Consider the following 16,287-nt stretch of genomic DNA (forward strand, 5'->3'; position numbering starts at 1 on the left):
ATACATTTACATAAGTATTCAGATCCTTTACTCAGTACTTTGTTGAAGCATCTTTGGCAGTGATTACAGCATAGAGTCTTCTTGGGTATGACACTACAAGCTTGGCACACGTGTATTTGGGGAGTTTCTCCCATTTTTCTCTGCAGATCCTCTCAAGCTCTGTCAAGTTGGATGGGCAGCGTTGCTGCACTGCTATTTGCAAGCCGCTCCAGAGATTTGATCGGGTTCAAGTCCAGGCTCTGGCTGAGCCACTCAAGGACATTCAGAGACTTGACCCGAATACACACCTGTGTTGTCTTTGCTGTGTGCTTAGGGTTGTTGTCCTGTTGGAAGCTGAACCTTGACCCAAGTCTGAGGACCTGAGCACTCTGGAGCAGGTTTTCATCAAGGATCTCTCTGTACTTTGCTCAGTTCATCTTTGCCTCGATCCTGACTAGTTTCCCAGTCGCTCCTGCTCAAAAACATCGCCACAGCACGATGCTGCCACGACGTTGCTTCACCGTAGGGATGGTATTGGCCGGGTAGTGTAACGGCTGTCGTGAGAGAGAGTAGACCAAGGTGCAGCGGAGTTAGTGTTCATCATTGAATATTTAATAGACGAAAGAACACTATACAAAAATAAGAAAACCAACAGCCAAACAGTCCTGTCAGGTGCAAAACACTAACAGAAACAATTACCCACAAAACCCCAACGGAAAAACAGGCACTTATGTGTGACTCCCAATCAGCAACAACACTCTAAAGCTGTGCCTGATTGGAAGCCACACAGCCAAAATCAATGAAACAAACCAACATAGAAAAATGCACATAGAACGCCCACCCAATGTAACACCCTGGCCTAACCAAAATAAATAACAAAAAAACCCTCTCTATGGCCAGGGTGTTACAGGTAGTGAACGGTGCCTGGTTACCTGCGGACTTGACGCTTGGCATTCAGGCCAAAGAGTTCAATCTTGGTTTCATCAGACCAGAAAATCTTGTTTCTCATGGTATGACAGTTTTTAGGTGCCTTTTGGCAAACTCCAAGAGGGCTGTCATGTGTCTTTTATTGAAGAGTGGCTTCTGTCTGGCCAGTCTACCATAAAGGCCTGATTGGTGGAGTGCTTCAGAGATGGTTGTCCTTCTAGAAGGTTCTCCCATCTCCACAGAGGAACTCTAGAGCTCTGTGAGAGTGACCATCGGGTTCTTGGTCACCTTCCTGACCAAGGCCCTTCTCCCACAATTGCTCAGTTTGGCCGGACGGCCAGCTCTAAAAAGAGTCTTGGTGGTTCCAAACTTCTTCCATTTAACAATGATGAAGGCCACTGTGTTCTTGGGGACCTTCAATGCTGCAGAAATATTTTGGTACCCTTCCCCAGATCTGTGCCTCGACACAATGCTGTTTCGGAGCTCAAAGGATAATTCCTTCGACCTCATGGCTTGGTTTTTGCTCTGAAATCAAATCAAATCAAATTTTATTTGTCACATACACATGGTTAGCAGATGTTAATGCGAGTGTAGCGAAATGCTTGTGCTTCTAGTTCCGACCATGCAGTAATATCTAAGAAGTAATCTAACAATTTCACAACAACTACCTTATACACACAAGTGTAAAGGAATGAATAAGAATATGTACATAAAAATATATATGGATGAGCGATGGCCGAACGACATAGGCAAGATGCAGTAGATGGTATAGAGTACAGTATATACATTTGAGATGAGTAGTGTAGGGTATGTAAACATTATATAAAGTGGCATAGTTTAAAGTGACTAGTGATACATTCATTACATTCAATTTTGTATTATTAAGGTGGCTAGAGATTGAGTCAGCATGTTGGCAGCAGCCACTCAATGTTAGTGATGGCTGTTTAACAGTCTGATGGCCTTGAGATAAAAGCTGTTTTTCAGTCCCTCGGTCCCAGCTTTGATGCACCTGTACTGACCTCGCCTTCTGGATGATAGCGGGGTGAACAGGCAGTGGCTCGGGTGGTTGTTGTCCTTGATGATCTTTTTGGCCTTCCTGTGACATCAGATGGTGTAGGTGTCCTGGAGAGCAGGTAGTTTGCCCCCGGTGATGCATTGTGCAGACCTCACTACCCTCTGGAGAGCCATACGGTTGTGGGCGGAGCAGTTGCCATACCAGGCGGTGATACAGCCCGACAGGATGCTCTCGATTGTGCATCTGTAAAAGTTTGTGAGTGTTTTTGGTGACAAGACAAATTTCTTCAGCCTCCTGAGGTTGAAGAGGCGCTGTTGCGCCTTCTTCACCATGCTGTCTGTGTGGGTGGACCATTTCAGTTTGTCCGTGATGTGTACGCCGTGGAACTTAAAACTTTCCACCTTCTCCACTACTGTCCCGTCGATCTGGATGGGGGGTGCACCCTCTAATGTTTCCTGAAGTCCACGATCATCTCCTTTGTTTTGTTGACATTGAGTGTGAGGTTATTTTCCTGACACCACACTCCGAGGGCCCTCACCTCCTCCCTGTAGGCCGTCTCGTCGTTGTTGGTAATCAAGCCTACCACAGTAGTGCCGTCTGCAAACTTGATGATTGAGTTGGAGGTGTGCATGGCCACACAGTCATGGGTGAACAGGGAGTACAGGAGAGGGCTGAGAACGCACTCTTGTGGGGCCCCAGTGTTGATGATCAGCGGGGTGGAAATGTTGTTTCCTACACTCACCACCTGGGGTGTCCCGTCAGGAAGTCCAGGACTCAGTTGCACAGGGCAGGGTCGAGACCCAGGGTCTCGAGCTTAATGACAAGTTTGGAGGGCACTATGGTGTTAAATGCTGAGCTGTAGTCGATGAACAGCATTCTTACATAGGTATTCCTCTTGTCCAGGTGGGTTAGGGCAGTGTGCAGTGTGATTGCGATTGCGGTAAGCAAATTGGAGTGGGTCTAGGGTGTCAGGTAGGGTGATGATCCTTGACTAGTCTCTCAAAGCACTTCATGATGACGGAGGTGAGTGCTATGGGGCGATAGTCATTTAGCTCAGTTACCTTAGTTTTCTTGGGAACTGGAACAATGATGGCCCTCTTGAAGCATGTGGGAACAACAGACTGGGATAAGGGTTGATTGAATATGTCCGTAAACACACCAGCCAGCTGGTCTGCGGATGCTCTGAGGACGCGGCTAGGGATGCCGTCTGGGCCGGCAGCATTGTGAGGGTGAACACGTTTAAATGCTTTACTCACGTTGGCTGCGGTGAAGGAGATGCCGCAGATTTTGGTAGCGGGCCGTGTCGTTGGCACTGTATTGACCTCAAAGCGAGCAAAGAAGTTGTTTAGTTTGTCTGGGAGCAGGACATCGTGGTCTGCGACGGGGCTGGTTTTCTTTTTGTAGTCCGTGATTGACTGTAGACCCTGCCACATACCTCTCGTGTCTGAGCCGTTGAATTGCGACTCTACTTTGTCTCTATACTGACGCTTAGCTTGTTTGATTGCCTTGCAGAGGGAATAGCTACACTGTTTGTATTCGGTCATGTTACCAGTCGCCTTGCTCTAATCTGTTCTATTAGACAGAAGTAGACAGGATAAATATACCCCTTCTCCCAAGACAATAACAGTCAAATAAACTTATTACATTTAAGTTGAGTATATTGCCAAATAAGATATTTGAGTATTTCAAATAAGGCATTATTATGGATGTTACTGTTGAATATTCTCGAGACTACATTAGAAGAAAAGGCTCACGTGTCAAGAGCCATGTCTATGTGGTGTCTCTGAAGGGTGAGCAACCAACCATAATAGTTCCTACACTATTTCCTCATTAAAAAAGCATTAACAAGAAGTTGTATGTCTTGTAACATTGTCTGACCCTTGCTAGAAGAGCACTTATCGGCCCTCTCTTGAGCACAGCTCTCTCCAACCCATCGTTCCTACACCGTTGTCCAATTAGAAATGCATTAAGGAGAGGTTGTAAAAGTGTGGACGTCTGACCGTCAGAAGAAGAGCTCTTATCAGCCCTCTCTTGAACGCAGCTCTCTCAGCTTCGCCTGACTGCAAGCCAGTCTGGTATTGATTTCTCATTGGTTGATTTGTTTAACCACCCAGAGACAGTTGTTATTACCTTGTGAGGGAGTACATTCTGCCTTAACTGCTGCTTTCTGCTTCGATTGGGCATTTTACTGTTTACAATACCTGCATTTATTGGTTTGTGACTACAGAGAGGTACATTTCAATGCAGGGACTGTAGCTAAAAATAGTCCAGTTTTGAAACATAGTAATACTCTACTTGATGGATGGACTGTATGAGGATATTGAAATATTAATCTCGGTTCACCCAAAACTAAAGTCTAGCGTAATTGGTCAGCTGCTCGATTAGATTCTGGGTCCAGAAATGTTAAGAGACGAGAATAAGAGATGCTAGAATGAGGAGCAGAACCGGATCAAGGAGCTTCACCCTCTCTCTTTGAAAGTTACAGGCAAGTCCCCTACCCTTCTGAAATTCGAAAGATGCATAACACCTGCGAAATCGTGACTTGTCCAAATAACCAGTGATGAAAAAAACACGTAACTACTGCTGCTCGTTAGCTATCGGTGGCCATAGTATGAAGACAGATCTACGTACCATGTATGTTTACGTAGTCTGTCCACCAGAGATTATTGACAGATTGTTATTGTTCACGGTCATGATGCTTTCACAAACAAGTATGAAATAACTGTAGTAATTGACTGAGCCACTCTTGTTGATTCAATATATAAACTCATTTTCATGTAATAACCCAAAGCTAAATAAAATACAATCATGACAAATCGGTCAGCTGTAGCAAATCCATTTCCTTTGTACCTCTGCTTTGAATTTGATCCGCAATACTTTAAATAAATCCGACATTTTCTTCCATTGACATGCTCCAAGACTTCAAATAGCCTCCTTCCAAGACAGTCTATGTGGGCTTGTATGTATGTATGTATGTATGTATGTATGTATGTATGTATGTATGTATGTATGTATGTATGTATGTATGTATGTATGTATGTATGTATGTATGTATGTGTGTGTGTGTGTGTGTGTGTGTGTGTGTGTGTGTGTGTGTGTGTGTGTGTGTGTGTGTGTGTGTGTGTGTGTGTGTGTGTGTGTGTATGTGTGTGTGTGTGTGATTCCCTCTGTATTGGTAAGGCCACAATATCCATCAATGTCGGTGTCAGAATATGCATTTTCATCAAGGACCCCATGTTCCCTGGTCATTCCTGTGAGGAGACAGTCTTAACAGGTGAGGAAGCCAGGCAGGGGAGATGGGTGAGTTGGGGTGGAGGGGAGACAGACAGTTAGCCAGCCAGGCAGAGGGAGAGGAGGGAGGCAGGGGGAGGTATACAAGGGGCTTTGGTGGGGCCGTGTGGTGACAGGCGTCTGTGTGTGGTGGGGGGGGGGGGGCGAGTAGACACACACACATTTTAGGAATCGTCACAAACACACACACACACACACACACACACACACACACACACACACACACACACACACACACACACACACACACACACACGACACACACACACACACACACACACACACACACACACACACACACACACACACACACACACACACACACACACACACACACACACACACACACAGACGTTGGGTAACAGTACACCAAGGGAATCTCTGTCAGCAGTGCTGGAGATGTGTGTCAGCCCTGTCCCCAGAGGATGACCACACAGATTAACAGACCAGGGCTGGACATGTTGGTTGCATTGTGTGTGTGCGTGTGTGTGTGTGTGTGTGTGTGTGTGTGTGTGTGTGTGTGTGTGTGTGTGTGTGTGTGTGTGTGTGTGTGTGTGTGTGTGTGTGTGTGTGTGTGTGTGTGTGTTATACAGGTCACCCACTGTGCAAGGATGGAGAAGGGTTGAATAATGTTTATATCATGGAAGACCCAGATGCAGACAGTGTCGAAGTAACAAAAGTTTATTACTAGAACAGGGAGCAGGCAAAATGACAGGTCAAGGGCAGGCAGAGGTCAGTGATCCAGATCAGAGTCCTAAAGATACAGAACGGCAGGCTGTCTCATGGTCAGGGCAGGCAGAGGTCAATAATCCAGTGTGGTGTGACAAGGTACAGAATTGCAGGCAAACAGAGAACACAGGTATAAATACACTGGGGATAATGGGGAAGATAAGCGGACACCGTGAAGGGGTTGGAGACAAGCACAAAGACATGTGAAACAGATCAGGGTGTGACAGTTTATTTATTTTTCGTTATGATTGTCTGCATATTACCCTGCCCTGTCCATCTAGAGAGTAACATACAGTATTATGTCTGAATACGTAGATTGACAACAAGCTTAGCTGTGTTTTCAGCCATATTTCCATGGCTGTTATGTTGATGTCTGATGTTAGCATGTTCTAAAGCATGTTAATTTTCCCACTTCTGACTTAAACCTGTGGTACAAATGTAAATAAATCACTAATCACATTAAGAAAGTATACATCTTTAGAAATGACTTTCCCAAAACAACAAATTAGCTAACCTTTACAACGATGGTGGCTTCTGTCCCTCAGCCTGAGAGAGGGAGATGTATTAAAAACACCACTGAGTTCATACGTAGAGTAGTCTGCTTATCTTCACTATGAGTCCTCCTACTCTTCCTCATAATCCTCTCTCTCCATCTCCTCTTCCTCATAATCCTCCTCAGTGTCCCCCTCCTCCTCCTCTTCCTTAGTGTCCCCATCCGCTTCCTCCTCCTTTTTTTCCTCATCCTCCTCCTGTGCCCCATCTTCCTCTTCCTCCTCCTCCTCCTCCTCCTCCTCCTCCTCCGTGTCCTCATCTGTTTCCTCCTCTTCCTCATCCGTGTCCCCATCCGCAACCTCCTCCTTCCCCTCAGTGTCCCCATCTGCTTCCTCCTCTTTCTCATAATCCTCATTCTCTTCCTCCTCCTCCTCATCCTGCACCCCCTCTTCCTCATAATCCTCCTCTTCCTCCTCGTCCTTCTCCTCAGTGTCCCCATCTGCTTCCTCCTCTTCCTCATAATCCTCATTCTCTTCCTCCTCTTCCTCCACTTCCTGCACCCCCTCTTCCTCATAATCCTCCTCCTCAGTGTCCCCATCCGCTTCCTCCTCTTCCTCATAATCCTTATTCTATTCCTCCTCTTCCTGCACCCCCTCTTCCTCATAATCCTCCTCCTCCTCCTCCTCCTTAGTGTCCCCATCCACTTCCTCCTCTTCCTCATAATCCTCATTCTCTTCCTCCTCCTCCTCTTCATCAATCCCTTCTTCCTCATAATCCTCCTCCTCCTCCTCTCCCTCCACCCCCTCTTCCTCCTCTTCCTCCTCCTCAGTGTCCTCTTCATCCTCTTCCTCCTCTTCTTCCTCATCAGTGTCCTCACTTTGTAAGGTGGGTTCTGTTTTTGATTTGATAGTGTCTAAAACAGTAATACGGTTTGGGTCCCAGACACAGTTCTCTTCTAAACCACTCTTCACCATGCCACAGTTAGGAGGAACCCAGGCTGAGTCGTAACCTTCGTCATGCCACGTCTTCTGCAAAGGGTGGCCTTGGCAGTATATTTTTTTCACCTTGCCCACATTGACTTTAACTTTGATGACAACCTTCAGGTGTTCAGTGAGGTCCAGGGGGTAGCTACTAGCCTTCTCCAGGTCCCGGCTTAGATACACACCCTGCCCCAACATGCCACACTTGGATGAATAAAAACCTTTGATTTTACATATAGTTTTCTCAAAGGTGGCGTGGTACATTTTGTAGACCCTGCCATTCCGTAGCCTTGCCAGAAAATAAATAAACGTCAAAAAGTGTATTACATTTAAGTTGAGTATAGTTGTACGTCTTGTAACATTGTCTGACCCTTGCTAGAAGAGCATTTATCGTCCCTCTCTTGAGCACAGCTCTCTCCAACCCATCGTTCCTACACCGTTGTCCAATTAGAAATGCATTAAGGAGAGGTTGTAAAAGTGTGGACGTCTGACCGTCAGAAGAAGAGCTCTTATCAGCCCTCTCTTGAACGCAGCTCTCTCAGCTTCGCCTGACTGCAAGCCAGTCTGGTATTGATTTCTCATTGGTTGATTTGTTTAACCACCCAGAGACAGTTGTTAATACCTTGTGAGAGAGTAAATTCTGCCTTAACTGCTGCTTGCTGCTTCGATTGGGCATTTTACTGTTTACAATACCTGCATTTATTGGTTTGTGACTACAGAGAGGTACATTTCAATGCAGGGACTGTAGCTAAAAATAGTCCAGTTTTGAAACATAGTAATACTCTACTTGATGGATGGACTGTATGAGGATATTGAAATATTAATCTCGGTTCACCCAAAACTAAAGTCTAGCGTAATTGGTCAGCTGCTCGATTAGATTCTGGGTCCAGAAATGTTAAGAGACGAGAATAAGAGATGCTAGAATGAGGAGCAGAACCGGATCAAGGAGCTTCACCCTCTCTCTTTGAAAGTTACAGGCAAGTCCCCTACCCTTCTGAAATTCGAAAGGTGCATAACACCTGCGAAATCGTGACTTGTCCAAATAACCAGTGATGAAAAAAACACGTAACTACTGCTGCTCGTTAGCTATCGGTGGCCATAGTATGAAGACAGATCTACGCTACCATGTATGTTTACGTGGTCTGTCCACCAGAGATTATTGACAGATTGTTATTGTTCACGGTCATGATGCTTTCACAAACAAGTATGAAATAACTGTAGTAATTGACTGAGCCACTCTTGTTGATTCAATATATAAACTCATTTTCATGTAATAACACAAAGCTAAATAAAATACAATCATGACAAATCGGTCAGCTGTAGCAAATCCACTTCCTTTGTACCTCTGCTTTGAATGTGATCTGCAATACTGCAATAAAATAAATATTTTATCTTACATTATCCTCCATTGACATGCTCCATTACTTCAAATAGCCTCCTTCCAAGACAGTCTACGTGTGTGTGTGTGTGTGTGTGTGTGTGTGTGTGTGTGTGTGTGTGTGTGTGTGTGTGTGTGTGTGTGTGTGTGTGTGTGTGTGTGTGTGTGTGTGTGTGTGTCTGATTCCCTCTGTATTGGTAAGGCCACAATATCCATCAATGTCGGTGTCAGAATATGCATTTTCATCAAGGACCCCATGTTCCCTGGTCGTTCCTGTGAGGAGACAGTCTTAACAGGTGAGGAAGCCAGGCAGGGGAGATGGGTGAGTTGGGGTGGAGGGGAGATAGACAGTTAGCCAGCCAGGCAGAGGGAGAGGAGGGAGGCAGGGGGAGGTATACAAGGGGCTTTGGCGTGGCCGTGTGGTGACAGGCCATCTGTGTGTGGTGGTGGTGGGTGAGCTAGAGGATGACCACACAGATTAACAGACCAGAGCTGGACATGTTGTTGCAGTGTGTGTGTGTCTGTGTGTGTGCGTGTTATACAGCTCCCCCACTGTGCAAGGATGGAGAAGGGTTAAATAATGTTTTGTGTTGTATTTGTTGTGTTATGATTGTATGAATAATACCCTGTCTGTCTAGATTGTAACACACAGTATAATGTTTGAATACATAGATAGTCGACAGGCTTAGCTGTGTTTTCAGCCATATTTCTATGGCTGCAAACTTTCTACTTTTAAACTCGGACAAAACAGAGATGCTTGTTCTAGGTCCCAAGAAACAAAGAGATCTTCTGTTGAATCTGACAATTAATCTGGATGGTTGTACAGTCGTCTCAAATAAAACTGTGAAGGACCTCGGCGTTTCTCTGGACCCTGATCTCTCTTTTGAAGAACATATCAAGACTGTTTCAAGGGCAGCTTTTTTCCATCTACGTAACATTGCAAAAATCAGAAACTTTCTGTCCAAAAATGATGCTGAAAAATTAATCCATGCTTTTGTTACTTCTAGGTTGGACTACTGCAATGCTCTACTTTCCGGCTACCCGGATAAAGCACTAAATAAACTTCAGTTAGTGCTAAATACGGCTGCTAGAATCCTTTCTAGAACCCCAAAATTTGATCATATTACTCCAGTGCTAGCCTCCCTACCCTGGCTTCCTGTTGAGGCAAGGGCTGATTTCAAGGTTTTACTGCTAACCTACAAAGCATTACACGGGCTTGCTCCCACCTATCTTTCCGATTTGGTCCTGCCGTACATACCTACACGTACGCTACGGTCACAAGACGTAGGCCTCCTAATTGTCCCAAGAATTTCTAAGCAAACAGCTGGAGGCAGGGCTTTCTCCTATAGAGCTCCATTTTCATGGAATGGTCTGCCTACCCATGTGAGAGACACAGACTCGGTCTCAACCTTTAAGTCTTTACTGAAGACTCATCTCTTCAGTAGGTCCTATGATTGAGTGTAGTCTGGCCCAGGAGTGTGAAGGTGAACAGAAAGGCTCTGGAGCAACAAACCGCCCTTGCTGTCTCTGCCTGGCCGGTTCCCCTCTCTCCACTGGGATTCTCTGCCTCTAACCCTATTACAGGGGCTCAGTCACTGGCTTATTGGTGTTCTTCCATGCCGTCCCTAGGAGAGGTGTGTCACTTGAGTGGGTTGAGTCACTGACGTGGTCTTCCTGTCTAGGTTGGCGCCCCCCTTGGGTTGTGCCTTGGCGGAGATCTTTGTGGGCTATACTCGGCTTTGTCTCAGGATGGTAAGTTGGTGGTTTGAAGAATACCCTCTTGTGGTGTGGGGGCTGTGCTTTGGCAAAGTGGGTGGGGTTATATCCTGCCTGTTTGGCCCTGTCTGGGGGTATCATCGGATGGGGCCACAGTGTCTCCTGACCCCTCCTGTCTCAGCCTCCAGTATTTATGCTGCAGTAGTTCATGTGTCGGGGGGCTAGGGTCAGTCTGTTATATCTGGAGTATTTCTCCTGTCTTATCCGGTGTCCTGTGTGAATTTAAGTATGCGCTCTCTAATTCTCTCTTTCTCTCTTTCTTTCTTTCTCTCTCTCGGAGGACCTGAGCCCTAGGACCATGCCTCAGGACTACCTGGCATGATAACTCCTTGCTGTCCCCAGTCCACCTGGCCGTGCTGCTGCTCCAGTTTCAACTGTTCTGCCTGCGGCTATGGAACCCTGACCTGTTCACCGGATGTGCTACCTGTCCCAGACCTGCTGTTTTCAACTCTCTAGAGACAGCAGGAGCAGTAGAGATACTCTCCATGATCGGCTATGAAAAGCCAACTGACATTTACTCTTGAGGTGCTGACTTGTTGCACTCGACAAGTACTGTGATTATTATTATTTGACCATGCTGGTCATTTATGAACATTTGAACATCTTGGCCATGTTCTGTTATAATCTCCACCCGGCACAGCCAGAAGAGGACTGGCCACCCCTCATAGCCTGGTTCCTCTCTAGGTCTCTTCCTAGGTTTTGGCCTTTCTAGGGAGTTTTTCCTAGCCACCGTGCTTCTACACCTGCATTGCTTGCTGTTTGGGGTTTTAGGCTGGGTTTCTGTACAGCACTTTGAGATATCAGCTGATGTAAGAAGGGCTATATAAATACATTTGATTTGATTTGATTCTATGGTTGTTATAGTGATGTATGATGTCAGTATGGTAATACCTTTACCATCAAAGGTCAGCAAGTACAAAAACATGTTTATTATCCTCTGGCTATACAGTACATGTAAAGCACTTGCAGTCTTCTTTCAATTTATATCAAGTATGATGTACCTGACCAGGAACAACGTTGGGCCCCAAAGTCTGTGTATCATAACCAGAGCTGGGAGTTTTTCCTGGTCAGGACATTGTGGTCAGTAAAAACTCATGTCCCTAATCATGACCATTATCATGTCTCACACCTGTGGTACAAATGTAAATGAATCCCATTAAGTAAGTAAACATCTACAGAAATGACTTTCCCAAAACAACAAATTAGTTAACATTTTACAATGATGGTGGCTTCTGTCCCTCAGCCTGAGAGAGGGAGATGTATTAAAAACACCACTGAGTTCATAGAATATCCTGCTCATCTTCACCATGTGTCCTCCTCCTCTTCCTCATAATCCTCCTCTCCCTCCATCTCCTCTTCTTCATAATCCTCCTCAGTGTCCCCCTCCTCCTCCTCTTCCTCAGTGTCCCCATCCGCTTCCTCCTCTCCCTCTCCCTATCCCTCCTCCTCCTCTCCCTCCTCCTCCTCCTCCTCCTCCTCCTCCTCCTCCTCCTCCTCAGTGTCCCCATCTGCTTCCTCCTCCTTCTCTTCCTCTCCCTCCTCCTCCTCCTCCTCCTCCTCAGTGTCCCCATCCGCTTCCTCCTCCTTCACTTCCTCTCCCTCTTCATCCTCCTCGTCCTCAGTGTCCCCATCTGCTTCCTCCTCTTCCTCATAATCCTCCTCCTCTCCCTCCACCCCTTCTTCCTCAAAATCCTCCTCCTCCTCTTCATCAACCCCCTCTTCCTCATAATCATCCTCCTCTCCCTCCACCCCCTCTTCCTCCTCTTCCTCCTCCTCAGTGTCCTCTTCATCCTCTTCCTCCTCTTCTTCCTCATCAGTGTCCTCACTTTGTAAGGTGGGTTCTGTTTTTGATTTGATAGTGTCTAAAACAGTAATACGGTTTGGGTCCCAGACACAGTTCTCTTCTAAACCACTCTTCACCATGCCACAGTTAGGAGGAACCCAGGCTGAGTCGTAACCTTCGTCATGCCACGTCTTCTGCAAAGGGTGGCCTTGGCAGTATATTTTTTTCACCTTGCCCACATTGACTTTAACTTTGATGACAACCTTCTGGTGTTCTGTGAGGTCCAGGGGGTATCTACTAGCCTTCTCCAGGTCCCGGCTTAGATACACACCCTGCCCCAACATGCCACGGTTGGATGGATAAAAACCTTTGGTCATGATTGTCTGTGCAGCCCACCAAGAGGTGCCATGGTACATGATGTAGGTTCTGCCATTCCGTGGCCCTGACAGACCCATTCTTCGTGCCCCAGCAGAAGTAGGGAAGTAATCTCCTCCCCACATGGCCATATCCTCCCCAATTTGAAGGAATTCCCTTCCTGACCACAAATAAGTGTGTCAATGCACAATACTGCAGAACTGGATGAGTAAGAAAGGGGAAAATTAGTCTGACTAGGTAATATATATATATATATATGGAAGGAAATAAACTATGTTTTACCTACAGTATATCAAAACTGAGTATAAAACAGCTGCAATTTGAAAAGGTTAAGTTGGATAAAATACTCACCAAAAAATGTCCAAGTTATATGGTTATATATTAGTTAGTTCACCTAATGACAGATCAGTGTTGATCTCTAAAGGGAGGTACAGGTAAAAGTGATTCACCAGACAGATTATTCTACACCAAATAAAGTTCTTACCGGTAAAAGGAATGTAAATAGAAGTTATCTGTCTTCCTTTCATTTTCAATCATATAGGAAATCACATGATCAGAGCAGGATGTCTCCTGGCCATATAAGGTTAAAAGGGGCAGTTATTTAGTTCTTAGAGTTTACACCACCCCCTTTCTCTCTGTCTCTCTCTCTCAAATGGCTGCCTGGTATTTGAATTCAGCACTCGACTCACCCTTCACTGACTGTATCTGCCTACTGAAGAGACTGGCTTTATGGACAACCATAACTTGCACAAACCACTTTTTAAACTTTTTGTTTGTATTTTTAGTGAAAATGTAGTGTGATGTTTCTAATGATACAGGATGTCACATGTCTTAGTCATAACAGAGCTGTTTTATCTGGGGAACAACACATATTGTAATCCTTGTATTTTTAACCAGAACTAAGGCTGTGTATTGTAACCAGGATACAGAGTTTTTCAGCAGACTAAGGCCCAAATGATGAACACTGTTTAGTCCCCATACTGTTCCAGCCAGGGTTGTGTTTCATTATGCAGCCAGCCCTGCGCACTGCGTCTCTTCATAAAGGAGGTGTCAAATGGCCTCTGCAGTAGCTACAGTACTATCCCGGACCGCTATTGTTAACTGGTACAGGATCTCTGCAGACTGCTACGTGTGTGTGTGTGTGTGTGTGTGTGTGTGTGTGTGTGTGTGTGTGTGTGTGTGTGTGTGTGTGTGTGTGTGTGTGTGTGTGTGTGTGTGTGTGTGTGCGTGCACGCACCCAGAATAGACGTTAGCAAGAATCCAACCAGAATACAGGAGGCAAGTCACACTCTGTTCAACTTCAATTCCTTATGCTTGTCTGTTACAGTGTTGATTCTAATCCTCCTTAACACCGACTCCTGTCCTGCCATAGTGTGGTCTTAAAGTGCTCTTCACAACCCTAATAAGGAAGCCCACAATGAGGTAACGTCTTAGAAAGAGAGAGAAAAAAAGTCCTAATGGGGCCTGTTGTCCCCAGGAGCCACTGGAGAGATGGACAATACTCTACCCTCATATGGCTTTTAGACAGAATAGAAATATGCCTCTAAGGTGAACAAAAGTCACCTTCCACAAGTCTCCCACACCGTATTAATCAGTTTAAGGTGATTATGTAAAGGGGAGTAATCCATCTTAATGGAACCAGGCAGATCACAGGAACATTTGGGTTGGTGTTACTGTGGGAAAATAGGAAAGGTGTGTGTGTGTGTGTGTGTGTGTGTGTGTGTGTGTGTGTGTGTGTGTGTGTGTGTGTGTGTGTGTGTGTGTGTGTGTGTGTGTGTGTGTGTGTGTGTGTGTGTGTGTGTGTGTGTGTGCGTGTGCATACATGCATTTAGCAGTATTAGGCTGACACACTGTTTCTAATTACTGGCCTATACTGAGGAGCTGGCGCTGAAGGTTTCACATGACCCGATGGTATAACTGACTAGATGAATGTTGTTAGTCACTGAACAGTGGGCTGGAGAAGGACCAGATGTTAGCAGAGTTGAAATTCTGTGCTGTGAGTGATGAGAATGTTTACTGTGTGGGTTGATGTGACATGATGGAGATTTTAGTTGATGGAGGTATTTGTGTGATTGCTGGTATCAGAGATTTAGTGTGGAGATGTGTGGAGATGGTAGATGTCAGTTGGAGTCTCAGGGTGTGAATATATACATGCCTGAGTACATGTGTGCGTGTGTCTACGCGTGTGTGTCACTATCTGCGTGTCTCAACACACCTGGCCTGCAGGGTGGGAATCAGCAGGGGTGTTCCTTGTTATTCCTCTGATGTCACAGCCAGTCCCCCGCTGTGATGCTATTGCAGCAGCATTCTGCAGACAGGGCACTGATTGGACCAGCAGCCTCTCTCTCTCAGTACAGCCCTTAGGGGCTGGATGGGCTGACACGCTCACTGTGCCTCAAGACTGTCCTCGGGACATTGTGTTCCCATTCGCAGATACTCATACACACACACAGCCACGCACACTCACACAGCCACGCGCATATGGACACACACACACACACACACACACACACACACACACACACACACACACACACACACACACAAGTCTTTCGGTGAGGTTTACCTACCTGCAGAAAAGCCCAATAGATAACTGTATGTATTGTCATGTATTAGTGGATTCTCTGCATCCTCTGGTGTCATGAATCTAAATTGCATGTGAGAGTGAAAGCCCATCTGTCTGGAAAATATGAAATATGAAAATAATCCCCTCTTGCACTGCTGTGGACACAAAATATCAATAGTTTGTCTGTGAGAAGAGCCAACGATGCATTTAGCCTACACACACACACACGCACGCACGCACGCACGCACACACACACACACACACACACACACACACTGTACAGTAGCTGATGTTTGGCAAGAGCGTGAACACATGTTAGAAAACAGTTGATGACATATTCAGTTCCTGCGGCGCTAAGAAGTAACAATTCAACAAATAAATAACATCAAACATTAACATGAAAGCAAGTACTAATTACAACTGCTAGTGGAAGTCTCTAGAAAAGACACATCTCTAAAAAACGGAACATTGTGTCTCATCTGTCCTCTCCTCCTGTTTAGTCCAAAGCCATTAGCTATGTTTCCCCCCTCCTTTCCCTCCGTCCTTCCATCTCCCTGTTTTGGTTTGTTTGTTTGATTCATATAAAATGCATTGGTTTTGCATCCATAATTCTCATTAAAACCATCCAAGCCCCAATATAATGACTCCCTACATTTTAAATGGTCGTCAATTATCGCTGCGGTAACCTCATTAGTGATTCCGATCACACGCACGTTGGGCCGGGCGCTGTCTCAGAGGCGGTGTGTGTGTTTTTGTGTGTGTGTGTGTGTGTGTGTGTGTGTTCCTCAGACAGAATGAGGAACGAGGGGAAAAGTGTAACGTCATAGAGAGAACTCTCTCTCTCTCTCTCTACCTATCACACCCTCTATCCCTCGGTTTGCTGACGCTATGTCAGACAACAGGGGCAATTTCTCCTCTTCATGTAGGAGGAAAGACAGATTGACTATAAATAAGGCATTTTACAGTGATTTAAATAGTTGATATTGATTTCAAGTG

General features: G+C 45.6%; 1 protein-coding gene across 1 annotated transcript; it reads right to left on the bottom strand.

Moving 5' to 3' along the window:
* Positions 1 to 6,920: 6,920 nt before the first annotated feature.
* LOC123737577 (uncharacterized) lies at positions 6,921 to 13,257 on the bottom strand. Its single transcript, XM_082969330.1, has 4 exons — positions 13,077 to 13,257; positions 12,074 to 12,925; positions 9,190 to 9,249; positions 6,921 to 7,788 (listed from the first exon to the last, which is right to left on the bottom strand). Exons 2-4 carry the CDS (start codon positions 12,854 to 12,856, stop codon positions 7,063 to 7,065), a joined length of 1,569 nt encoding a protein of 522 aa, XP_082825456.1. The 5' UTR covers positions 12,857 to 12,925; positions 13,077 to 13,257; the 3' UTR covers positions 6,921 to 7,062.
* Positions 13,258 to 16,287: the final 3,030 nt, after the last annotated feature.

This window comes from Salmo salar, chromosome 02 (genome assembly GCF_965601325.2).
Source record: "Salmo salar chromosome 02, fSalSal1, whole genome shotgun sequence".
Classification (NCBI taxonomy): domain Eukaryota; kingdom Metazoa; phylum Chordata; class Actinopteri; order Salmoniformes; family Salmonidae; genus Salmo; species Salmo salar.

Coding starts and splice junctions, on each gene's coding strand:
- LOC123737577 (XM_082969330.1), bottom strand. CDS start 12,856: ATGGCCATGTGGGGAGGAGATTACTTCCCTACTTCTGCTGGGGCACGA. Junction 9,250..12,073: donor AGAAGGAGGAGGAAGCAGAT/GGGGACACTGAG, acceptor GTCATCCTCTAG/CTCACCCACCACCACCACAC. Junction 7,789..9,189: donor CGGCCACGCCAAAGCCCCTT/GTATACCTCCCC, acceptor ATGCTCTTCTAG/CAAGGGTCAGACAATGTTAC.